The sequence below is a fragment of the Carassius gibelio genome, chromosome A2, assembly GCF_023724105.1.
Source record: "Carassius gibelio isolate Cgi1373 ecotype wild population from Czech Republic chromosome A2, carGib1.2-hapl.c, whole genome shotgun sequence".
NCBI classification, from domain to species: Eukaryota; Metazoa; Chordata; class Actinopteri; order Cypriniformes; family Cyprinidae; genus Carassius; species Carassius gibelio.
Genome location: NC_068372.1, coordinates 30,755,092 through 30,782,591, shown reverse-complemented (window position 1 = coordinate 30,782,591; position 27,500 = coordinate 30,755,092). Strand labels below are relative to the sequence as shown.

At 37.6% G+C, this 27,500-nt stretch overlaps 3 protein-coding genes across 4 annotated transcripts in view; 1 reads left to right on the top strand and 2 right to left on the bottom strand.

Annotated features, from left to right (window-relative positions):
- Positions 1-27,500, bottom strand: part of LOC127938595 (receptor-type tyrosine-protein phosphatase mu) — a 160,973-nt gene that overhangs the window by 89,259 nt on the left and 44,214 nt on the right. For both annotated transcript variants that reach the window (XM_052535310.1, XM_052535317.1), the window contains exons 2-4: positions 20,058-20,180; positions 8,136-8,410; positions 3,509-3,587 (exon numbers count right to left, since the gene is read on the bottom strand). In XM_052535310.1, the coding sequence (XP_052391270.1) occupies positions 3,509-3,587; positions 8,136-8,410; positions 20,058-20,180 (477 nt within the window). The remainder of the gene's footprint in view (positions 1-3,508; positions 3,588-8,135; positions 8,411-20,057; positions 20,181-27,500) is intronic.
- On the top strand, positions 24,240-25,942 carry LOC127938797 (uncharacterized). Its single transcript, XM_052535669.1, has 2 exons — positions 24,240-24,827; positions 24,915-25,942. Exons 1-2 carry the CDS (start codon positions 24,511-24,513, stop codon positions 25,834-25,836), a joined length of 1,239 nt encoding a protein of 412 aa, XP_052391629.1. The 5' UTR covers positions 24,240-24,510; the 3' UTR covers positions 25,837-25,942.
- The window catches only part of LOC127938838 (uncharacterized), a 1,823-nt gene continuing 676 nt past the window's right edge, over positions 26,354-27,500 (bottom strand). Inside the window, exons 2-3 of the mRNA XM_052535737.1 lie at positions 27,430-27,500; positions 26,354-27,097 (exon numbers count right to left, since the gene is read on the bottom strand). The exon at positions 27,430-27,500 is cut by the window's right edge and continues 86 nt beyond it. Of these exons, the coding sequence (XP_052391697.1) occupies positions 26,590-27,097; positions 27,430-27,500 (579 nt within the window). The 3' untranslated portion in view covers positions 26,354-26,589. The remainder of the gene's footprint in view (positions 27,098-27,429) is intronic.

The following is a 27,500-nucleotide window of genomic DNA, read 5'->3' as shown; positions in this document are numbered from 1 at the left end:
TCTGGTACTTTTTACGCAAAATTAATAAGGCTTATACTTAAAACAAATGTTACAAAATTATTTTGTTCCACTGAGACTCTAATATTCAATAAAACACAAAAGAGTTTTCAAAAACACCAAAAAAAGATGGCGGTGATTTTCAGACGTTTAAGTTTCAGATGAGATCTCAAACTCTTTTTGCCAAACGATCAGAAGTCAGAGATCTCGACAGGATCCAAATATTTCTCATCAGACGATCTGAGCTGCTCTTCTCGTTAATTTAAAACTCTCTACTGTTTTTTTTTACTGTAAATCAGCACACACACTGATTCATTTATTAGGTTTTAATGTGATTTAACCTCGATCTCTTCAACTGCGCCAAAGATGTTTTATTACTGACATCAATATCTCCCTCTCGACCTCCATGTTTCTCAGAACGAGTGTAACACAAAAATCATTATTGGTTTCTCATTTAATCTACACTCAGCTAATAATATTCCCCTAAAACTCTAACCTTAACTCTATTGATTGAACAGCGAGTTCTCATTAGTCATATCTGGGTCAATATGCATTTAAAACCAAACGCATCTGTGAGATGAAAGCTGATTTAAATCAGGTTATGATGTCTAATATTTGACTGGGTCCTCTCGCGGGCCGCCGTGACCTTGAATTGATCCGCGGAAACACTGCTAATTCAATCAGAGCCTGTCTCATTCTTCCCCGGGCTCTTCAATATTTCAGCAGCGCATCTGAAGCGCAGCCACCTTTAATACTCCAGCGCCCATCTTCTGTCTCTGATCGCTAAAGAAGCGTTTCTTTGCGCTGTGATGATAGCGAGACCCCCGCTGTCTGAGAGCAATGCTGTGCCATCTGCTCTCATCACAGCTTCAACACAATCATCCTTCACAAATCCATCATTAACGCTGCTAACATGTTGATATTGACCTCTGATTAGCGAGCTCATCTCTGCATGTGTTACTAGCGATATATTCTGCGATGCACATTATGTCTTCATATATTAATCAGTGTTAATATATACACTAAGTGCAAATAGCTGAACTTGTTGGCAGGGAAATACTGTATGTTTTCCAGCTCAAGTATCTACAAGTCAAGATGCATTTACTTGAGAAGCAACGTGAGATCAAGTATTGTGTTTTTTAAGGCCTCTTTGATCTGAGCGGATCAGTTTTTGAGTGAATATTGCTAGAATTATCCAGAAATAATGTTGTGCTAAATTCTAAAGAAAATAATCAAAAGATTTAATCCAATATTTGGTGATTATATAGAATAATGATTTTGAAAAGGACGGTTAAAAGGCCAAATTAAGTGGAGGATTTTCAGCACAGTGCAAGGGTTAAATCTATTTTGTTTTTACCACATTGATGGGTATTTGTTCTTGTTTAAAGCTTAAAGTCACTTAGTTTTGATATATATATATATATTAGGGGTGTAACGATACGCGTATTCGTATTGAACCGTTCGGTACGACGCTTTCGGTTCGGTACGCGGTACGCATTATGTATACCGAACGGTTCGTTGGACTAATTCATTATATTAAAAAAAAAAAAAAAAAAAAAAGAGAAATATAATGATATGCGTTCAACAAGGTAGCCCAATAACCCAAACGACGTAACAGGCAACGCCCCTGACACTCCCGAAGAAGAAAAAAACACCAACTTATATGTTTATGTTAGGGTACTACTCAGCAGGCGCTCGCTCACTCAGTACACGCTGAAAGCTCGTTGCAAAATAGCCAATGCGTTTAACATACCAGAAATGAGAAGATCCTCCAATAACCAACAGGTCTGGTGTTTGGGTGCACTTTGGATTCCCTTTAAGCTATAATGGTGATGGCAAGAGAGTGGTGGATAAAAAAACAACGGTATGTCGCATCTGCAACATGACAGGGTACACCAGCGGGATTACAAAAAAAAAAAAAAAAAAAACACCAGCGGGAATATCTGGGATATATGCGTCAGTACTATCTGGGAAAAGACGAAAAAAAGGAGAAACATGCACGCAGCAAACTATCCCTGCAGCATTTAGACACTATAGCTTACAGGGAATCCAACCCAAACACCAGACCTGTTGGTTATTTTAGGATCTTATATTTCTGGTCTGTTAAATGCATTAGACATTTTGCAACGAGCCTTCAGCGCGTGCTGAGTGAGCGAGCGCCTTAGGGGCCGTTCACATATCGCGCCTAAAAACGCATGGAAAACGCTAAGCGCGTCTTTCTCCTCCTTTCCAAAGCGCTTGGGCAGAAGCGCTCATGAGGCGTCTGTCTTTGCTAAGCAACAATGACGTGCTCTCTCCATGAGACGCGGAAATTTCAGCAAAGTATAAATGGATTTGCAAGCTCTAAAAATCGCTTGCAGTAGCTCTGCTACTAAATTTATTTCAAAATTGCAATCCATATACAACTGTGAACAGCTGTTCCTTCATCTTGGCTGAGTTTTCAACGTTGTTACGGGAAAGGATGAAGCTGATTGGTTAGTTCTTGTCACATGACCCGCGGTGCGCTTGCAGCATTCTGAAAAGTTGAGATGTTTTTACATTTTGCTGTATCTAAAACATACCGAACCGAACCACACCGAACCGTGACATCAGTGTATCGTATCGAACCGAACCGTGAATTTTGTGAACCGTTACACCCCTAATATATATATATATATATATATATATATATATATATATATATATATATATTATCATTGTACTAATAAATATTGTATTATATTATTTACACACTGGCAGTAAATTATCTATAAGCAATTAGTAACAATTAGTAAATAAAGTAACTGTAATCTGATTACAAGCATTTTTAAAATCAATTTTATTTATTAAAATTTTATTTTACTTATTTTTAATTTAATTTAATTTAATTTTTCTATTTAATTTAATTTAATTTAATTTTATTTTAATTTTATTTTATATTTTTCTATTTTAACATATCTTGAAATGTAATTTATTCCTGTGATGCAAAGCTGAATTTTCAGCATGTTTAATTCAATAATGAAAAGCATCATAATAAAACTTAAACTAAATCATAATTTTATGTATATGCCTAAATTAAGAATAATTAAGACTGAAACTCTTCTGTTCAGTAATACTGCATTCATAGGCTCAAAAATACAGTAAAAACAGTAATATTGTGAAATATTAGTAACATTTAAAATAGCAGTTCTCCATGTGAACGTATAGTAAAATATAATTAATGTCACATGATGCTGCCTAATAAGAACGTTGTCTAAGTAGACAGCAGAATCCCACTTGACCCTTTCCATCCTCCTCCATTCATTCTCCTAACGGCGTCTCTTTTATACTCTCATATCTCTCCAGCATTACATGAAAGCTTTATCGCCTTCTTCCCTTCTCTTTTCAGTCTTTTGTTTTCTTTATTACTCTCTCTTTTATGGCTCGACTTCAATGCCTGGAGAAAGACAGACGATATTGATATTTGGAGGGTGGCAGGAAAAGGCCAAGGAGCGGGCGATGAGGGTGTTTTTACGACAGAGTCGGGTCTTACTGCACTGATGGCCCTGGAGGACCACGTCCTTGATGGCCAGCAAGCCGCGCTGCCCCGAGGTCACCGCTTCAAAGACGATCTGCGGAGGAAAGAGAAAGCTCATAAGCACAGTGATAAATGGACATGCTCTCAAAATGTCACACGGTGGAGTCCCACAGGGTTCGAGACGAGGCTTTACACAACGGCGCACGAAGATGAGGAAAGCACCATTCACACTGGTCATTAGCGCTCATTAAAACACCATTTGGCTTTAGTTATTGCACCAAACTTATTAAATCAGCGGCGTTAGGAGAGCGGGCTCCAAGGGTGCTCACGGTGAATCGGCTGTCTGTCAGATGGCGGCGTTTATAGACGCGGTAAATCACGGCTCTATCAGCGAGGTGCTGCAGCAGCATGTGCTAAATCTGCTCACTTCAGACTTCGTTTATACAGCCAAACAATTCAACTCGACAGCAGGACTCTGGGGTTCAGGGCTAAAGAGTGCCGAGTGAAGGATTCTGGGATGCCTGCTCTCTGCTAAGGTTGCTATTATGATGCATATTGTGTGTGTGATGTGACAGGCGTCCCTTGAGCTGGTGCTGAGATGAAGGGGAACATCACGGTCACACTGACCTGAGCCAGCTGTTGACCGCCAATATGACGTGATTAAAGAGATCAAATTAAATATACACTGAAATATGTTTCAGATCAGCTGCTGATGCCAAAAAATTGCGTTTTTGGTTTCGCCATAATTGTTTTAAGTTCTTCTATTTTAAGGGACTTAACTGTAATTGAATGTGGATAACAGTATGTTTTAATTGACCAGAAGTCATTGCGATCCCCAAAGAAACATAAACAGAGATGTTTGACTGTCCCATTGGAGCGGTCGGAGGGACAGGATTCTCTCGAGGACACGAGCACAGATGAGCAACAGGAATGATTGGCTTCTTCAGGAACTGGGTGCGGTTCTCCAGACAGACCATAATATCACACAGCACTGCCAGCTCTCTCACACACACACACACACACACACACACACCCGCACAGCAGCTGCTACATCACTTTAACCCTGCCATCGGCAGACTCTCACCTCAATCACAGGCCTGAACGAGACAGAGACGAGACAAAGTTTGATGAGTCGAGAAATAAGACTAGAGGAGAAGAGTTTAATGAGATTTGATGAAACATAGGAAAATAGATGATGCAGCGAGGAAAGTAATGGAGATAAGAAGAGAAGAGGCGAGTTGAGAGGTGAGACAAGAAACTAAACCAGCTGAGAAGAGATGAATGAGACAACATGAGACGAGAAGATAAGAAAGAGAACGAGACGAGATGCAGAGGTGCGACTAGATGAGAGATGAGATGAGACTAGAACAGAGAAGTAGAGAAGAGATGAGACAAGACTGAGACAAGCTATTAAACATGAATGAGGAAGCTAATATAAGACAATGATAAAGAAGATGAGACAAAATATGATAAAATAAAAGAGGAGAGATGAGCTGGGATGATATAATAGAAGAAATAAAGTTTGATATGATAATGTCAAGAGATGAGACTAGATGAGAAGAGATGAGATGGATCAAGAGATTCAAGAGAAGACTAGACAAAAGCTGAGATGAGACAAGAGTAGTGAATGAGACAAAACAGACGAGATGAGATGAGATGAAACGAGTTGAGACGAGATGAAATGAGACGAGACAAGATGAGACGAGACAAGATGAGACGAGACGAAATGAGATGAAATGAGATGAGATGAAACGAGATGAGATGAGAAATACATTGAAGAGAAGAAGAGATGAAACAAGACAAAAATGAGATGAGACGAGATGAGACGAAACGAGATGAAACGAGATGAGACAAATACATTCAAGAGAAGACCAGATAAAACGAGATGAGACGAAACGAGATGAAACGAGACGAGACGAAATGAGATGAGACGAGATGAGACGAAATGAGATGAAACGAGATGAGACGAAACGAGATGAGACGAGATGAATCAAGAGGTTCAAGAGAAGACTAGACAAAAGCTGAGACTAGACAAGAGTAGTGAATGAGACGAAACAGACGAGATGAGATGAAACGGGTTGAGACGAGATGAAACGAGATGAGACAAATACATTCAAGAGAAGACGAGATGAAATGAGATGAGACGAGACTAAATGAGATGAGAAGATGAGACGAGACGAGATGAGACAAATACATTCAAGAGAATACCAGATAAAATGAGATGAAACGAGATGAGACGAGACGAGACGAGACAAATACATTCAAGAGAAGACGAGATGAGAGCTGAGATGAGACGAGAGTAGAGGATGAGATGAGATGAGAAGCGAGATGAGCTTTGTTTCACAGGAGAAAGCAGTGCTTAGACGAGTCTCATTATTATCGTGTCTCATGAAGAGAATGTGAAGGCTCAGGATAGTGTTTTAGCTCTCATATAAACCACTTGAAACAAAGGGGACTGACTCTTTATAGATTAAAACAACAGGATCTTCTGTCTGACTCTGGCTCGACACACAGCAGAAACTCTCATAGAAAGCTTTATTTTCTCAGAACGAGCATATCGAGAAGTAAACAAACTTCTCATTGCGTTTATAACATTACACATGACTTATAATTAGCATTTCAGGACTGAAAACATCCAGTGGCACTTAAAACTAACCAGTAAAGCCACTGTTCCAGGAGTCACAGGAAATAAATGCTCACGAGGACGTCTGAACGGGACAGACGCAGAATGCATAAAAACAAAACGCCTGTCACAATTGATTAAAATTTCTGATCGGTGACCTGATCGCATCAATTAGCATGGTGACTTCAACTGAGTCCTTCTAGTGAGAAAAACATCAAATCCAGCCTGTAATTACAAAATAATGTCCAAAGCACCAGGTGGTTTCATTTGAACGATCACTTACGATACTGTGCAATTAAAGCAACCTATAATCATCCTGACGTCGCTAATTAGATACACATTCGCTCTATTCTCATCACACAGAGCGATGCATGTGGAATCCTTTCAAGAGCCGTAATAACACACGCTAGTTACAGATCAAACATCACCGGTTGAGCTAATCGAGCAACATTTGAGATCATTCCTAAATGCAGATGGGATGGAAATATCTCTTAGAATAGAAAGGAAATACAGGCGCCAACACATGGGCGTCTCCTGCGGCCCGTTATACTCATCCATGTCAGATATGTGCATGTTCAACCGCTCCCAAAGCCGGAATGCTGTGTGGGTTAGTCTTCCTGACAAATGTGCTGGATGTTTTCATGAACACCAGTGAAGGAACGTATTTCAGGCTGCTGAGGTTAAAACCACAGCCGGACAGTCTCTGTGTACCGCGGTACTCACTACACGCTCGCTGTGTGTTAATCTGAGGTTACGTGTGTGTGTTTGTGCTTGTGAATGAGAAGCTTCAGGTCAGATCAGGGTTGCATGGATTTCTTCTGCTTCAGCAGCTTTGTTTCTAATGTTAAAATTATTCTATTTGGAATTTCAGCAAAGGGTCATTTGTAAAACCCTTTTTTAGAATGCAAGCACATAAAAAGCACATTATAATAAAAATGCATGAAGCAAAGATTCACATAAGTCATAATAAAGTAATAATAGCAAAAGTAATAATAAATGCATGGAAATATTAAAATAAATAGAGAGATAAAAAATAAAAATGAATTCTAAAATAAATAAATAAATAAATAAATAAAAAAATATATATATGGAAATATATTTACAGTAGTTTCAAAATGTATTTCAGGGACAAAAAATGAATTTCCAATCTTACAGCAGACTTCGATATTTAGGCTAAATGCAAATTGAAATATTTGGAAGGCAAAATATATATTTTTTAATATATTTCAAGATATACAAAAATGGACAAAAGAAAATATATTTTCACAAATATATTTTAAAACACATTTTAGCAAATAATATAAATAATATTTGAAATATATAATATAAATACGAATAAATATAAATTATTTACACAGTTCAATGTTGATTCAATATTAGTATTACATCAATATGAACCAAATTCAACTTCAGCTGTAAAACAGCACTACATTATTCAGATCAATTCACTGAAGTTTTGTTCTCATCTGATTATCTGATCAGTCAAATCAATAATATTATTGAATATTAAGTGTTTTTTAAAAGATGTGACCACTAGGTTTGTTACCTCATTTTAGTAAATAGGTAAATTAATTTGAATTGACTGCAGCTAATGCCATCAAAAGAGAATCATTGATCGTGTTTCTGAATCTTCTCCAGCTGTCAGGATGAATCTGTGGAGATGAAACGATCACGTACAGCAGGTTCTGAGCGGTTTCTCCTAATCATCACCTCGCTCTAATGGAGTCATTTACCCAAACACGCTTCCCCTGCGCCGGGTCACCGGGGCTCGTTCCACCAATTAACACGGGTCTCCTTCAGCACCCATGAGACACGCTCGCTAATGACCAGCATGTGTGACATCACAGCCGTGTCTCTCTCTCTCTCTCTCTCTCTCTCTCTCTCTCTCTCTCTCTCTGTCGCTCTCTCTCTCTCTCTCTCTCTCTCTCTCGCTCAGCACATGTGTAGATGAAGCTCTACAGCAGCAGATAATGTGATTCACACAAGCTACTATATACTAATGTGTGTGGTGGATCTCACCTGGTAGAAGTTGGGCCAGTAAGTGCTGATGGCGAGCTCCACCTGAGTCCAGCTGCGTCCAGCGGGTCCAGACGTGTTCCACACGGGTAAACCCATCGGGCTGTTGTTCTCCTTGATGTAGACGTTCAGATGTCCCGGCCGTCCTCCCTCTCGTCCCGCCAGGTAATACTGGAAGATGACGCAGTGTGTGTCGTTCTCCTTCAGCTGCGGCGTGAAGAGCAGAGCCTTCTGACCCGAGAACCGAGCCGTCGAGTTCACCATCATGAACGCAGAACCTGTGGAACACAAACCACAAATAAACCAGTCACTCTCTGCACTTCTGTACTGTTTCATTCTTAAATTCACAGATACATGTCAGTCCAGTGTACTGCTGTGAATGCAACATCTTCAGATCCGTGATGAGCGTCAGTCTCACCGTCACACACGGCTGTGTTGATCAGACATACGGAATACATTCATGTGTTTATCAACACGTTCAAATCAGCGACGGTAATTGATTAAAGAGGAGCCACTTCATTAAGGGGGAAGCTTAATTCATCTTAATTAGCATTGTTAATTAATCTATATCTGTTTCAATCAGACTGCTGCCAGATTCAACACACACTGACTCACCATCACACACACACACACACACACACACTCACCATTACACACAGACACCGCTCCGTGATAACACTTCTTCCAGTGAAAAAGTGCATCAGCTGTTGTTGTTCAGATCTGTTTAATCGCTGCTTGATCTGTGCAGATTTCTCTCCTGATTCAGACCAGAACACTTTTTCACTGGAGGAAGTGTTATTCTGGATTATAGACTCTATGTGTTTGAGTTAAAATCATCTTAATGCTGGATGTGTTTCAGGTTTTGTCTTCTCCAGATGTTCACTGATGGACTGGAGTGCTGTGGATTATTGGGATGTTTTTATCAGACTCTCATTCTGACGGCACCCATTCACTGCAGAGCATCCATTGATGAGACACTGATGCAGTGCTACATTTCTACAAACCTGATGAAGACACAAACTCATCACATTACACAACTGCGATTTACTTTTCAGGAAAACTTAAATATCTCCTGAAGCTTGAAATGAAATAAGAACGGCGATCAATGTCATACGTTGTTTAATTAGTTCTGAATGGTGTTCCAGCACAGAGGCGTGTTAATCAGCGCTCCGTCCATCAGTACAGCCTAACGACTCCAGCAGCAGATCCTAATGAGTGTGTCTCCTTCACAATACTCTCAGCCCAATTAGTGCTGTGTGATGAAGCCCAAACTCAGCGTCTGATTGGACGAGAGTCTGCTCTAACGACCCGTACACATCACATGACTCCAGATGCGTCAACACTAATGCACTGATGTACAGTAAGGTCTCGTTCATTAACATTACTCAACGCATTGGTTATCATTACAATGAGCAATATGTGTTTTACATTAATTAACCTTTGTTAACATTGCTATTTTAGTATCTATGAGATACTATTGTAGATTTGAATTAATATCATGAATTATTGTTTATATTACTTATTATATATAAGAATAACATGTTTTAAATCACATTATAGGTAATTTTACTGTAAATTTGCAAATAAAAAAAACTATAAATTAACTTCGTTAACCAATTAAGTTTTACTGTAGCATTTTACTGTAAAAGTTAAAAGTTAAACACAATTTAGCTAACGCTTTACAATAAATTGTTAACATTAGTTAAATACATGAATCAAGATTAACTAACAATACTTGAACAGCATTAATTAGTGTTAACGTTAATTTCAACATTTACTAATATGTTTTATTTAAAATAAAATGAGAAATTTTTTTTTTATTAAAATTAAAATATATATATATTTAAATTATTGAATATTTGTATTAAAATAATAAAAAAAATATATAAATAATTTTAGTTAATGCACTGCGAAAAAGCAATACATTTTTTGTATTAACATTAACAAAGAAAGTATAACTATATATATATATATATATATATCTATATATATATATATATATATATATATATATAGATATATATATATTGCTGTAAAGTATTACCATATTGTACCATATTATCACATGAACAGTGTATTTTTATTGTCTAACATTGGCAAGACTATTAAATGTTATTAAAAATATTTTTTAATTGTCATAAATTAGTTAAATTAGTGAAAATGTATGTTAACACATGTTTTTGTGTTACAGGGAAAATATTATATAATAAATATTATAAATATTATTTGATTTGCATGTAACAATTTAAAATTATTCACAGATATTTGTATTTATTTATTAAGATTTGAGGAAAGATCTGTGTATCAGATTGCTCAGGGTTCAGCGTCACGTTTGTAATCATGTGTGGTTTAGTTCAGGATTGCTCACCGGATCCTGGATGAAATCATGGTTTGATCTGAGCTTGTGTGCGGTTCCTCACGTGACGATGTGCTGGTGTAAAACACAAGGTGAAGCCACGACCTGCCTGCTTCATCTCAGACGCTGGGAACACAGACAGCTCGTCACACTAATTAAACAGAGTCTGGACTGCATTATTATAAGAGAAGTTCCACATGTGTGAGAGCGTGCAGCCAGAAATATCACTGTATCATCGTACGTCACAGATCGTTAACGAGAACAGTGATTCAATTAAATCCTCGCGCTGTGACGGTTCGGAACGGATAATTCTAGAAACGGGATTTCAAACCAAACAAATCAACATTCGAATGAACCTGCTTTACGCAAAACAACAAGCAAGTTTACTTTATCCTAAATTATGCATTCAATTTATTTATTAGTCTTTCTAATATGATGATTTACTGCTCAAAACAAGCTTTTTTTTAAAAAAAGTATATATATATGATCAAAAGTGATGATAAAGACATTAATAATGATACAAAAGATTTCTATTTCAGATAAATGCTGTTCTTCTGAACTTTTTTTATCAAATACATGTAAAATAAAATCTTAATTGTTTTTATTAATTTTCTTTTATTTTAAATAAATATTTAGTTAAATAAATATATTAATAACATTATATATTTTTATTATTTAATTTAATAAATTAATGGTGAATATCAAAATAAAATAAAAAAAATATATATATATTTTAATAAATTAATATGAACTAAACACGTCTTATTTCTGTTTATTTAACTGAATAAATAAACAAATTGACTTGAATTTATATATCCCAAACTTGACTTCATCAGCCTTACAGGAAAACTTAACATTTAAATCATTATTTAAAATGTATATGATTTCTATATATGTTATAAAAATAATTATACAATAAAAAAAGGAAATATTTATTCCAGCTTTGAATCAGTGAATAAATTAAATTTTAAAACAGATTCCCACAGAAATCAGCTCATTTAAACTGTAATAATATTTGAGTATTTTTACTGTATTTCTGATGTAATAAATGCAGCCCTGCTGAGCAGAAGAAACAGTAGAGTACATATTTATTTTAACTAAAGGGCTGTTCCTGACTCCCAGTGAACTGAATGAGCATGCTGGAGTAAATGTGATTAATCTGAGCTCTAATGATGAGAACGTGCATCAGCGTCTGCCGCTAATCATCAAAGTCGACAGGCTTTTACATCCCTAACGCTGCGAGCGACGGCTGTAATTTCCAGTAATGACTGGCGCTCATTATTCTGTTCACACTCAGGTCCTGAACCCTGTGAAAATCATTATGTGGCTGAAATGGGAAGGAAGGGGCCGCTCTTTAAACTCAAACCCTCCAGGTCTCATTTGCTAATAAAACCCGGCGAGGTCAAAGCCCGAGAAAAGGCCCAGCGGCGCCTCTCAAATGTCAATGTAGACAAGCCTATTCTCACATTGTGGCACCAATCAAAAACGCTCTCGCTGTGAGAGTTCGCCGGGCGAGGAGGAAAAAACCCACAAGAAAAGAGCAGGAAAAATAATAGCGATTGAGCCGGGCCGCTTTTGTCTGACTCTGACAATGAGGACGGAAAAAACTTGACTCCATCTGTCTGTCTCGCAAAAGAAAGCTGAAGAACTTTCATAAACTCGGAGGAAAGGCTTTTCTGTTTTCTGTCTAATTGGCCGGCGAACAGTCAGCCGTTCTCACACACATTTTAATGACATTATCCGCGGCGCTGTGTAACGCCATGAAGCGCCACCTGAGAGCCGTTAATTAATTCAGCGTCACGTGACTCGTTTCCAGTCAAACAGCAGATTCTACAGGACCAGACACTGAAAAATCATTTCAGAGGATCACATTCATGATTTAGATGACTTATAGCAAGACCTGAAACATGAGTCATGATGTCATAAAATTATCTATTATACATATATATATACACAGAAAGAATAGTAATAATTATTTGATGAAAAATAAGCAATACTGTGAAATATTAATACAATTTAAATCAGCTGTTTTCTGTGTGAATCTGTGTTAAAGTGTAATGTATTTCTGTGATGCTCCGCTGTATTTTCAGCATCATTCCTCCAGTCTTCAGTGTCACATGATCTTCAGAAATCAGAATAATATGATGATTTGCTGCTCAAGAAACATTTCTGATTATTATCAGTGTTGAACACAGTTGTGCTGCACAATTTCCGAGAATTATTTGCTGCTTAGTTTGATTTTTTTAATTAATTTATTTATTATTTAATTAATTTTAAAAATGTATAATAATTGTATTTATTTAAAAAATATATATATTTCAAAAATAAAAAAATTATTTCCCAAATCCTACATTAGATTAGAATTCATTTATATTTGAATATCATATGAATAATTGAATATTTTAATTTAAATGAAATATATAAACATATAAAAAATTAAGAAGGCCTGACAGCATCTCTCAAATATAATAATTAAAAATTTCATGTGAAAATATATATATATATTTATACAAATATACAAATTATATTATATATTTAAAAAAAATCCTTATTTAATATTTCTTTAATATTTTTAAGTTGTGCTATTGAATATTTTTGTGGAAACTGTGATACATTTTATTTTTCAGGAGTCACACATGAATAGAAACTTCAAATGAACAGCATTTATTTGAAATATAAATATTTGTAAAATTTACTTTACAGTCACTTTTGATCATTTTAATGCATCTTCGTTTAAATAAAGATTGTTTGAATATATATCCACACACACACACACACATATATATATATTTACTCCAAATTTTTGAATGGTCATGTATCATATCATGTAAAATTTCACTATTTTTACTGTACTTTTGATCGAATAAGTGCAGCTTCGGTGAGCAGAAGAATTGTACTGGCCCCAAACTTTATGATGGTGCTCTGAATATTTATTCAAAATCAGATTTTGCTGACCCCTTTCCTTCAAGACTTTCTCTCGGCGTAACGGAGACACAAACACTCATCACAGTCGTGAATGCAGCAAACACAATTAGTGTGTTTCCCGCGGGACGTCATCTTTAGCTGATGGGATTGAAGATCTGATTTAATTCCTGCTATCCTTCAGTCTCTCTGACAGAATAAACCTCTCTGTGCGCGACCCGCAACAACAGGAGGGATGTTTTCCATCCGCGGGGGGGACGAGACGCGCTCTTACTGTACGCAGAACACTTAATTCAGTTAATTAGGCTGTAAAAACAAATAACACTGCAGATGAGACTTCATTAGCAAAAAAAGTACAGATTTCACCGCTTTTGATCTTCACAGATGAATATTCTGGAGAAACGTCTTCAAGTGCATCTGCAGAAATGCAATCAAATTAGGTTTGTTAATGGAGCGGAGTCGATTCATGTGGCTTTCGGGTCAGAAGATGATGTTTAGTATGAGCATGCAGTCGATTTCAGGAGCCTCTATGATGCACAGATTCGCTCTTGTGCTTTCAGACGCCGGTTTGAATCATTGAGAGGAACCTTCGTACAAAAACACTGAGTATGTGAACTAAACACAAGACTGATGAAGAATATAGTGTTCTGCGGTGACTATCAGAGTGAGGTGAAGTGAGACGGATCTCCTCCTCTTCCTCACTGCACTCATTCAGAGAGCAGGAAGCCACTAATTACCCAGGAGTCCCCAGGACCCCCCCCCCCCCTCACCCGGCGAGAGAGAGAGAGTGCTGAGGGCCAACACACAATCACATTTACATGCAAATGACAGACATATTAGAGAGACTCCAGCAGCCACGACAGACCACAGGTGTGTGTGTGAGACTGAGAGTGTGTGTGTGTGAGAGTGAGTGAGTGAGTGCGTATATGTGTGCGAGTGTGTGTTTGTGTGTGTGTGTGTGTGTGTGTGTGTGTGAGAGTGAGAATGTGAGTGAGTGAGTGAGTGCGTATATGTGTGCGAGTGTGTGTTTGTGTGTGTGTGTGTGTGTGTGTGTGTGTGTGAGACAGACACCAAATATTTCTATGGGAGGCTATGGGAGGCCGTTTGAGGCGAAACCCATTGAAAACTTGTGATACACACTGAAACACTTGCGATACACACTAAAACACTTGCGATACACACCGAAACACTTGCGATACAAACTGAAACACTTGCGATACAAACTGAAACACTTGCGATACAAACTGAAACACTTGCGATACACACCGAAACACTTGCGATACACACCGAAACACCTGCGATACACACCGAAACACTTGCGATACAAACTGAAACACTTGCGATACAAACTGAAACACTTGCGATACAAACTGAAACACTTGCGATTCACACCGAAACACTTGCGATACACACCGAAACACTTGCGATACACACTGAAACACTTGCGATACAAACTGAAACACTTGCGATACACACCGAAACACTTGCGATACACACCGAAACACCTGCGATACACACCGAAACACTTGCGATACACACTAAAACACTTGCGATACACACCGAAACACTTGCGATACAAACTGAAACACTTGCGATACAAACTGAAACACTTGCGATACACACCGAAACACTTGCGATACACACCGAAACACCTGCGATACACACCGAAACACTTGCGATACACACTGAAACACTTGCGATACACACTGAAACACTTGCGATACACACTGAAACACTTGCGATACTGCGATACACACTGAAACACCTGCGATACACACTGAAACACTTGCGGTACACACCGAAACACTTGCGATACACACCGAAACACCTGCGATACACACTGAAACACCTGCAATACACACTGAAACACTTGCGATACTGTGATACACACTGAAACACTTGCGATACTGCGATACACACTGAAACACCTGCGATACACACTGAAACACTTGCGATACTGCGATACACACTGAAACACCTGCGATACACACTGAAACACTTGCGCTACACACTGAAACACCTGCGATACACACCGAAATACCTGCGATACACACCGAAACAGTTGCGGTACACACTGAAACACTTGCGATACACACCGAAACACTTGTAATACACACTGAAACACTTGCGATACACACTGAAACACCTGCGATACACACCGAAACACTTGCGATTCACACTGAAACACTTGCGATACACACTGAAACACTTGCGATTCACACTGAAACACTTGCGGTACACACCGAAACACTTGCGATACACACCGAAACACCTGCGATACACACTGAAACACCTGCGATACACACTGAAACACTTGCGATACACACTGAAACACTTGCGATACTGCGATACACACTGAAACACCTGCGATACACACTGAAACACTTGCGGTACACACCGAAACACTTGCGATACACACCGAAACACTTGCGATACACACCGAAACACCTGCGATACACACTGAAACACCTGCAATACACACTGAAACACTTGCGATACTGTGATACACACTGAAACACCTGCAATACACACTGAAACACTTGCGATACTGTGATACACACTGAAACACTTGCGATACTGCGATACACACTGAAACACCTGCAATACACACTGAAACACCTGCGATACACACTGAAACACCTGCGATACACACTGAAACACTTGCGCTACACACTGAAACACCTGCAATACACACTGAAACACTTGCGATACTGCGATACACACTGAAACACCTGCGATACACACTGAAACACTTGCGATACTGTGATACACACTGAAACACTTGCGGGTGATTACAGGGTCTATACAAAGAGTTTCTATGTAACCGCATCTCTTTCATATATTTGCAAAGATATATAGTGTTTCACATGTATGCGCAAGCGTTTCAGTGTTTATCGCAGGTGTTTCGGTGTGTATCGCGAGTGATTCAGTGTGTATCGCAAGTGTTTCAGTGTGTATCACAAGTTTTCAATGGGGAAACCCATTGAAAACTTGTAATACACACTGAAACACCTGCGATACACACTGAAACACACTCCAATACAGTAGGTGGTGATAATGCACCTAACTTTGGTGCTACCCGCCATAAAACCGAAGAAGAAGAAGCAGAAGAAGTGTAACTTCCGGTTGCAATGAAATGACTTCCGGACACACTGAAAATGTTAATGCTCTCTCACACGCGAGAATGTTTCAAAGTTTTTATAAATTTTCACAGATATATAGTGTTTCACTTATACTCTCAATTGTTTCAGTGAGTATCGCACATTTTCAATGGGTTTCACCTCAAACGGCCTCCCATAAATTTCCACTAGAGGAAACGCACTATGCTCGGAAGCTTATTTCACCTCCTATAGAATCCCTTAAAACGCTTACTAACTAACACACACACACACACACACAAACAGATCAGCACGAGGACTACTGACATATCAATATTCTTCAGTCCAGTCAGATTTAGTACTACAGTACTTTATGCATTACTGATTGTTTCAGAGTAGCTTAACATAAATTAAACAGTAAATTATTGTAGAAAATACTGTCAATATTGTACAATGAAATTAATGAACACATTCTTGAGACATTCTTATTTAGAACAATTCAGTTAACATGCGGTTCTAATCTAACTGTTTCAGTCAGGGTTAATATAGTCAACTAAAACTAAAACTGAAACGAACACTAAAAACTTTTTTAAAAAAAAGCTACTTTAAGCACAAACAAACTTAAGCTGAAATAAAAAAAATTATTACATAAAATATCAATAAAATTACATTTCTAATTTAATTTAAATTTGCCAACTAAAACTTAAAAAGCATAAAAACGATATAGAAATATTTACAAAAATAATAATAATAAATAAATAAATAATACAATTTCTAAAACTTCAGCTGAAAACCAAAAATCTAAAAATAAAAACTAATTCAAAGTATGAATAAAAACGTTTATAGTATATCAAAGATACTGAAACAACACTGGTTTAGAGCAGTTAATATTACTGAATAAATTTTAAGTAAATGATTTGATGATTTTATTTTTAGCACCTCAATATTTAAGTAAATTCTGTAAATATGTTTCATGTAAAATACCAGGTTAAAAATAAATAGTAACGGTAAACTTTGCGTTTTTTCACAAAACGTATGTATATCGATGTAACGGTAACATAGTATCGTTGATCCTCATTTCATGTTGAATTTAAAAATGAAGTCAGTGTAAACGACAACATCTTTATAAAACTCAAATCACCATTAGGCTAAAACACTCAAACCAGCCACACTCAATTTTAACGACACACACACACCGATAGAAATAGAGAGGCTTGAAATTAGCCACGTCTCCTAACGAATGCGGCGCGAGGCACTGAAGCAGTGATCTATCTGTGAAGCCGCGTGCGTGTCAGATTTAAGAGGAAAACAATATCCATTCAAGAGCGGCGTCTCCATTAGTCTGATTCCTGAGGTGCTGTCAGACCCAGAGTCCTCGTCTCAAATCAAATGAGAGGCGATCAATGCAACATTAAAGAGAGAGAGAGACGCTCCAAATACGGGAAAAGCATCCTAATGACTTCCAAAACGCCACTGCTAGAGGATAAACGCTTTAATTAAAATAGATTTGCCTGTTTTTATATACAAATTCATTCCCAGAGCTTCTGTCTTTCTTGCATTAGTGTCGGCCAGCTGTTATCGAGTGCCGGTCACTTTTACCATAACACGACTGAGAACCAGCTTTCCTCGGTTGATTCTGCCGGTTTTATTCCCTAATAAAGTGCGGTAGTGATCGCACACCATCTCAGCCCATTATTCCCTCCATTGAGATTTCAAACAATCCTCAATAAAGAGCTCTAACCAGCCAAACCCAGCAGATTACACCGTTTCATTCAGCAGGGGAATAAACGATGAAGCCATGCAACCAGATCCACCTACACCTCAATCACTACCAGCATAAAAACCATGAAATGTGACGTTTAATTGCACAATATTCAGATATGCACAGATATAAAAGCAGTTTGATATTGATCTGCACTGTTACTAATGAATTTCCAAAGCGTATTTCAGGATCATGGGGAGTAAAACAGCAAATATCATCAGAGACCTCAGATTAGAAGTGTAAAAGAATGGTACTCAAATATATTCAATTAAAAAAACAATAAAACTTGATCTTCCAGAAATCATGCAGATTTCCAGCTTCAAATCATCAGATGAACGCAATCTCTGATCTATTTCTAACAGATAGACATCTTGTAAACACATTGGTTATATCAGCCAGAATCCCTCCTGAACATCAAATCATCAGGTAAAACCTATTAAATCTGGCTCTTCAGACACAGAAACCTGCGGTGGATCTGCTGTCAATGTGTGCTGTGAGATAACTGTGTTCCTGGAGGCTTATAAAGGTAAATCCAAGACCTTTTTAAGAAGACTGAAGGAAACACAATACGTCAATATGCTTTCTTAAGATAAATGTCTAGAGAGCCGACAATGAGTTGTATTGACAAGACTGTCCTGAACGTGACCCCGCTCAAATAAACCACTTAAACCAGCCTAATGTGATTAAGCAGACCGGTCTGTTCTGATGGTTTTAGACACGGTCAGACTGAGAGATCCTGTATAAAATGAACAATGACTGACCGAGAGCTGCTTTAGTAATTCTGAAATAAATCACAAGGCCACTGAGAAAACAAGATTATTTTTCTGAACTCATCGGCAGATATTTTTATTATTCTTGTTTTAGGCAAAAACTCACTTAAAGTAATTTAGCTTCAAGTAAGTGTATCTTGATTTAATTCTCATAATGCATTCATGACCATTTTGATCCAAAATTGATTCATTAATTTTTATTGTTTATTTTTATAAATGCATAGTTTTTAGCAAGTGAACAAAACTTTGCAAATGCATTAAGACTCTCAAAAAGCACATCATTTAATTTACTACAGATTTTTCACCAATTATCTTTTAAGAGATATAAATATTTTTAAAACGTTGCACATTTTGGATTTACTATTCTAAGATCACAAAGCCATTGTAATAAATGTTGTAAATGTAATCAAATAAACTTAATTCAAAGTTTTATCTTTGGACCCCATTGGCAGATATTTTATTATTCTTGTTTTGAGCATAAATACACATGATTTTTTCATAATTTCTGGGTCACGCTTGGTACCCTCATGGTCAAAAGTGACCGAAGACTTGAAATGCAATGCTTTTAGTTTTTTTTTTTTTTTTTTTCAGGAAATCTATGTAATAAATTGTATATATTTTCTTTTATTATTATTTATATTTTTGAAAGGGATTTTATGATACTATGCAATATTTATAAAATTTTTATGAGCATTTTCTTTGTCATTTTTGAGCATGGAGCTACCAATGAATTTATTTGATTTTTTTTACTTTTCGCCCTTTTAACATATGCAAATCACATCCATGATTTTTTTGTGTGTCCACAAGCCAAATGTAAACAAATACACCAAATTTCATCCCATTCTGATAAAGCAACTATTAAAAAAAATCTAAATGTATCATTTTATGTCAATTTCCACCAAGTGGTACATTGAGGAGGCCATTGAGAATCCTAACCTCCATCAACACAGATGAACCAATAAATCAAGCATGAAATGCCACTAATGGATCAGTAATTGATCGTAGTGATGGTCTCACCCGGTGGCACCCATGGGTCCAGCGAAGACTTTTCACTGGTGTCAATCTGTTCCCAGTCCAGGTCATCGTCTCGCCCTTGGGTGTACCCACACGACGAGAAGGGCTTCTCAAAGTCACAATCTCCTGCAACAAAAGGACAGACATTTACATTATCAGCGAGTTTCCCATTACTATGGATGGAAATGAGCTAACACATCTACTCGGTGCCCTCCTCCTCTTCGTAATGCAATATGCCAAACAACATGAGCGCTTAAACCTCGATGTACGCGCGGCACAACATACATTACCGTCATTAGCCGTGCCGCGTGCCGATTTCACAGTGACAGAAATGAAGTGTCCAAACTCTATCATCGTTAAACGCTGGGCCGCCGCTGCACCAGCGAACATTAATGTGATTCATTTCACAGCGGCGTGCGACCAGACTTCCCCTTCACATCATCTGCCATTAGCTTTCATTCATCCTAATTCTCCTCGTGGGATACACAACACCGACAGGTCATCTGCGCTTTTAATTCCTGCAATAAACAGGTGAGAATAAACAGAGGAGCTGTATTTATGAACCCATTAATAAATCAGCCATTTAAAGGTTTCTGAGGCTCTTGGACTGTTAAACATTGATGTTTTTGGTCTCACATCCCAACCAGACGGACTCAACCATGAGTTCTGTTAATGTATCTGATTTAAGGGATCTAAGGGAATTAAATATTGCAAATGCTTTAGGATACGCTTTCCCTCTTTAATGTAATTTAATTTTTTTAATGAATCTTATTTATATATATTTCACCCCAGATTTTTACAAATCCTTTAAAAAGTGTTATACGTTTCTTGTTCGGGTAATTCTGAACCCAGGTGTGTATGGAGTACAACTAGTGTCAAAAATAATTTTGTAAAATTATACATGGAGTTTTATAAGTGTCAAAACTTTGTAAAATATATTAAGCATTTTTCCCCATTTCTCAACCAGCTATGAATTTTGTTGATGAACATGAATATGTTTGCCTATTGATCATTGCAGCATGAAAATAAATATATAACTTTAAAGACTAAAATGTATGTTGTTTTGTTAGAAACAAATATGTAGGTTTTATACATTTGTACTCTTTTTGAGCAGTTTTAAAACTTTTAAACGGTTTCAAACATTCATTCATTAAAAGTTGCTGATCATATATACTGTATTTTTAACTGAAAAATATAAGGTTTTCTTCAAGGATTCTTCAAGTCTAAACGCACCCAGAATGTGATTATAGCATAAAGATTTTGAATGCATTGTGAAGGTTATTACAACGTCTTTGTAAACCGGAGCTCGGACTGCTGCAGAACTTCTACCAGCGTCCGAGTGAAATTAATGTTCAAGGCTGTAATTATGGGTAAACAGAAACAGGTGCGAGGAAATGATTATTGGCACATTTTTAGCCCCGTTGCTTACAAGCGCTGCGCTGTGATTTATTCTGTGTGCGCTGAGTGCATCTGAACGACCCGACGCAAGGCCAAAAGTTCTCTGCTCTCCAGAGGAAATGGAAAGTAATGGTGAAATAAATTAATATTTCAGGACACGGTGCTGCAGCGCTCGCAAACTCACTGTAAATCAACACAGGAGCTGCTAGACACACACACACACACACAGATCAGCAACAAAAGATACCCATTTAACACACACACACACACACACACAGATCAGCAACAAAAGACACCCATTTAACACACACACACACACACACCTTCCTCTTTGCACAAATGCACAATAATGCTTACATAAACAGGAAAAACAGAAAAAAACATCTTACACGCCAGATCTGATCTATCACTCTTGAAGCATGATGACTGAGAGTGTGTGTGTGTGTGTGTGTGTGTTCAAACTTACTCTTACCTCCAGTATGTGAATGTAGGTAATAATACACCGTAAGAAATATACTGTAATATATATATATATATTAGGGGTGTAACGGTTCACAAAATTCACGGTTCGGTTCGATACGATACACTGATGTCACGGTTCGGTTCGGTTCGGTTCGATACGTTTTAGATACAGCAAAATGTAAAAACATCTCAACTTTTCAGAATGCCGCAAGCGCACCGCGGGTCATGTGACAAGAACCAACCAATCAGCTTCATCCTTTCCCGTAACAACGTTGAAAACTCAGCCAAGATGAAGGATCAGCTGATCATAGTTGTATATGGATTGCAATTTTGAAATAAATTCAGTAGCAGAGCTACTGCAAGCGATTTTTAGAGCTGCAAATCCATTTATCCTTCGCTGAAATTTCCGCGTCTCATGGAGAGAGCACGTCATTGTTGCTTAGCAAAGACAGACGCCTCATGAGCGCTTCTGCCCGAGCGCTTTGGAAAGGAGGAGAAAGACGCGCTTAGCGTTTTCCACGCGTTTTTAGGAGCGATATGTGAACGTCCCCTAAGGCGCTCGCTCACTCAGCACGCGCTGAAGGCTCGTTGCAAAATGTCTAATGCATATAACAGACCAGAAATATAAGATCCTAAAATAACCAACAGGTCTGGTGTTTGGGTTGGATTCCCTGTAAGCTATAGTGTCTAAATGCTGCAGGGATAGTTTGCTGCGTGCATGTTTCTCCTTTTTTTCGTCTTTTCCCTGATATTACTGACGCATATATCCCAGATATTCCCGCTGTTTTTTTTTTTTTTTTTTTGTAATCCCGCTGGTGTACCCTGTCATGTTGCAGATGCGACATACCGTTGTTTATTTATCCACCACTCTCTTGCCATCACCATTATAGCTTAAAGGGAATCCAAAGTGCACCCAAACACCAGACCTGTTGGTTATTGGAGGATCTTCTCATTTCTAGTCTGTTAAACGCATTGGCTATTTTGCAACGAGCCTTCAGCGCGTACTGAGTGAGCGAGCGCCTGCTGAGTAGCCTAACATAAACATATAAGATGGTGTTTTTTTCTTCTTCGGGAGTGTCAGGGGGGTTGCCTGTTACGTTGTTTGGGTTATTGGGCTACCTTGTTGAACGCATATCATTATATTTCTTTCTCTCTCTTTTTTTTTTTTTTTTCAAATATAATTAATTACTCCAACGAACCGTTCGGTATACATAATGCGTACCGCGTACCGAACCGAAAGCGTCGTACCGAACGGTTCAATACGAATACGCGTATCGTTACACCCCTAATATATATATATATATATATATATATATATATATATATATATATATATATATATATATATTGCTTCAAGAAAATAGAATAAGAAACAAGATGATGTAAAAAAATAAATGAACAGTGAAAAAAATACATAAATTTAATCTATAAAATATATTATTATTATTATATATTTTATTGTGTGTACAAAATACTGAAATTGAATTTATAAATTTATTCTGTGTATTATATCTTTGTGTTAAATTGTTGATATTGTATAATAATATTATATAATATACATTTTATTTATTACCTAACATTAAGCAATTGCACATTTTATTATAATGAAGTATTTTAATTATATTAACATTTCTACTATAATTAGGATTAAGTCAGTTTGTGTGTATATATATATATATATATCACTGGGGGAAAAACACTTAAATTTAATTTATCAAATTAAATATATACATAAATATTAAATAGTATTATATGTATTCTTATTTAATTTTTATGTTTTATAGTAATAAGTCAAAAACAATATAATATTCTTTAACATTTATCATATAATTTATATTATAAAAATTATATTATAAAACTGTAGATATTGTTCTTTGTCATAAAATGTGTTATAATACATTACTGCTACCAGTAATAATATATTGCTTTGAAGATTTTTTTTTACTATACTCCCAAAATCAGGCCAATCACGGTGAAGTTACTCACTAGTTAATGTTGAGAAAGTTTCTTTTTTTCTGTTTTTGTTTTAATGTCCATATTAACGCTTGTGTGTGTGTGTGTGTGTGTGTGTGTGTGTTAGAGAGAGAGAGAGAGAGAGAGAGAGAGAGAGTGTGTGTTAAAGAGAGAGAGTGTGTGTGTGTGTGTGTGTTAGAAAGAGAGAGAGAGAGAGTGTGTGTTAAAGAGAGAGAGAGAGAGTGTGTGTGTGTGTGTGTGTGAGCGTGTGTGTTAGAAAGAGAGAGAGAGAGAGAGTGTGTGAGTGAGTGAGTGTGTGTGTGTGTGTGCGTGTGTGTGTGAGTGTGTTAGAGAGAGAGCGTGTGTGTGTGAAGGGCCGTACACACCGGGACGAATATCGGCGCGCGTTATTCGCCAGCGTTTTCCAACACGTTTTTTGTGTTCACACCCAAGCGATTTTCGCTGACGATGAGCCGAGTGAACATGCAAATTCATTCCCTGACATTAGATGGCGCTTAATGTAAAACAGAAATACCCCTGTACACAAGGTGGCGCTGCGCAACTTTACGCTTCTTAAACTCGCTTTTCACTCAGAAGAAGAGTGCAAGTATTTACGCGCTTGTCAGAATCATACAAAGAAAACATGAATATTTCAAGCACCAGTAACTCTAGCTCCAGTTCCAGCGATGAAGAAATTATTGTTCTGTTGAATGAGGAAAGACGCCGGAAAAGACGCCGATTTTGGGTACATCCCATAGTTACGAGAAGAGAAGAACATGGGGAGTTTTATCGACTGGTACAAGAGCTGAAAATGTATCATGAGCGTTTTCGGGGGTATTTTAGAATGTCCGTCAGTGAGTTCGAAAATTTACTTCAACAACTGGCTCCCTTGCTGACGAAAGAACAGACACACTACCGTAAACCAATCGACCCAGAACAGCGTTTGGCCGTGTGTTTACGGTGAGTTCGTTTACATAATTCTTCACTTCAAAGAATGTTGTAAAAACATATGTGGAGCGTTGTTAAAAATTAGTATTTCTATTTCAGTTTTCTAAGCACTGGGGACTCGTACCGCTCTATTGCGTTCAGCTTTCGACTTGGTGTGTCAACTGTGGCTTCGATAGTGAGTGAAACCTGTGATGCATTGTGGCACTGCCTCAGAGATGAACATTTGCCAGTGCCTACTGAAGAGATGTGGAGGAGTACAGCCAGGAGATTCCATGAAAGATGGAATTTCCCTAACTGCTTGGGAGCCATGGATGGGAAACACATATTCATCCAGGCCCCTGCAAACTCTGGTTCTCTATACTTTAATTATAAAGGTACATTCTCCGTTGTATTGCTGGCCTTAGTTGATGCAGATTACCGCTTCCTGGTGGTTGATGTGGGGAGCTATGGCAGCAACAGTGATGGAGGAATCTTTGCCAATTCTGTACTGGGAAAGGCACTCAGAAATGGAACTCTGAATGTTCCCCCACCAAGTGAACTTCCAGGTGCTCCTGAGCTGGGAAAAGTTAACCATGTCATTGTGGCGGATGAAGCTTTTCCGCTGAAACCATATCTCCTCCGGCCATACCCTGGACGCCGCCTCCCCACAGACAAGAGAATTTTCAATTATCGTTTGTCTCGGGCACGGCGCATCTCTGAAAATGTATTTGGCATCCTCAGTCAACGCTTCCGGGTTTTCCAAAGAACTTTACAGGTTCAACCAAGTGTTGTTGACAAAGTTGTCAAAGCTGCTTGTGCGTTGTGCAATTATTTGCGCCCGAACGGAAATGACCAGAATCGTGCCACAGAGGATGACCATGATTGTGAGCAACCACTACAAGGCTTTGAACATTGTAGGGGGCAGCGGGCATCTGTGGAGGCCCAAAATGTCCGAGAACTGTACAAAGAGTACTTCAACTCACCAGCAGGAGAAGTTGCTTGGCAGTATGACCATGTGAACCATGCTCTGGGGAACAGATAATATCAACCTATAAATTTGAGCCATTTTAATTACATTTTCCATTGAGAAAACTGCTAGTGTATGTGTATATATACAATTTCTGTGAACTTGAATACACTATCAAATCTATTGCATCTGATTCCTCATTAATTAATATGGCAGCACTCACCACAGCAAATTAAATATTTTTGATATAACATGTTCTATCAAAGTTAAAGCATAGTTTTTTTTTGCAAAAAGTAAAGTATTTGGTCACTTCAACATATACTTATTTACAACTAAATGTAAGTTGTATTTTTGAAAATGTGTATTTTTAATAAACATTTTTACTAGCATTTTCTTTAAAATGTTCTCATTCCCTGCACAATGCTGTGCCCAAAATGGTTATGTTCCTGTAGATTGATAACTGTTGCCTATAAATGCAGTGACTCCATAATTAGCCACATAGCTATTTCAATAAGAGGTCAAGAATACTTATGTACAAATATATGCCAAATCCCAAAATATGTTACATTACTTTCAAGTCACTTATGCACAATTTCTTTTGGAAAAATGAAACATTTTTTAATGAACTACAAGTTGCAATAACAATCACAAACATAAAGTAAAAAAGGGCGTCAGAAAAGGTTGTGCAAATAAGTCACAATGACTGTAGTGCAAGTGAACAATAGTGCAAATAAACATTTATGAAACGGCCATTTTCAACTAAATTTCTTGAATGTAAAAAAACAAACAAAAAAAATACAGAATTAAAATGTATACAGTAAACATCTATTAGGGTAGCCAAGAAGTTGTAGAGCAGCCATAGTTTGTTGGGGTCTGTGGGGGGACCTGATGGTAGGACACCGGTGACTGCTGTGGAAAAAAAGCAGAAGAGGCCTGGCCAAACTCAGCATCATGCAACAGCTGATGTATTTTTAATTTGACTGAAGACTGTACGGCTGGGGACAATCTCCTTAGTGCTGGTATCAAGCCAAGAGCAAACAAGTAATTTTCATCATTTTGTTGCTCTCTTCGTTGCTCTCTGCGCTCCTCTTTCTCTCTTCTGCGTTCCTCTTTCTCACTTTCCCTGGCTTCTTTGGATAAAAGGTACCGGTCCAACAAGTCTGGTGTCTCTGGCCGTTTTCTTTTGTTGAAAGTAGACCTGGTCACAGTTGGGCTGGAGAAGGATGATCCTGGAGACGTGCTTGCTGATGCTTCTTCTCTGTCGCTGACTTCTTTTTGAACCACCACTTGCTCAACCCCTTCATTCATATTTTCAGGAGAAATATTGCTGTGAACACTGTAAAGACAAATTCAGTTTACATCAGAAACAATAACTCACACTGTGGGCCATGCCACACTTCATACCCATCTTGACAAAATACTCCAGAGCTTAATGTTTAATTACTAATTTAGTTTAGATTCATACAAATTTTAATGTACCATATGTCAGGCAACAAAATTTCAGCAGAGGTTACCTATACACAGAACATAAACTAATATATTGAACTAGAGGTGTGATCGCATGGTGAACAGGGAACATGCAATGATATCATGTTAATCAATGTTTAATGTCAATGCATTATAGCAGAGCTCACACAGCTATGTATTGTAATGTTCTAATAATATTACCTTCGAAATTCAGTTGATGTTGCGAGGAACTCCATGACCTTCATAAATTTCCACGTCTTCTTGTTTTTAGC

What these genes read in the sequence shown, in the direction of transcription:
- LOC127938797 (XM_052535669.1), top strand. Translation starts at nt 24,511, where the DNA reads ATGAATATTTCAAGCACCAGTAACTCTAGCTCCAGTTCCAGCGATGAA. An exon ending in CGTTTGGCCGTGTGTTTACG is followed by an intron (nt 24,828 to 24,914) that starts GTGAGTTCGTTT and finishes TTTCTATTTCAG; the next exon opens with TTTTCTAAGCACTGGGGACT.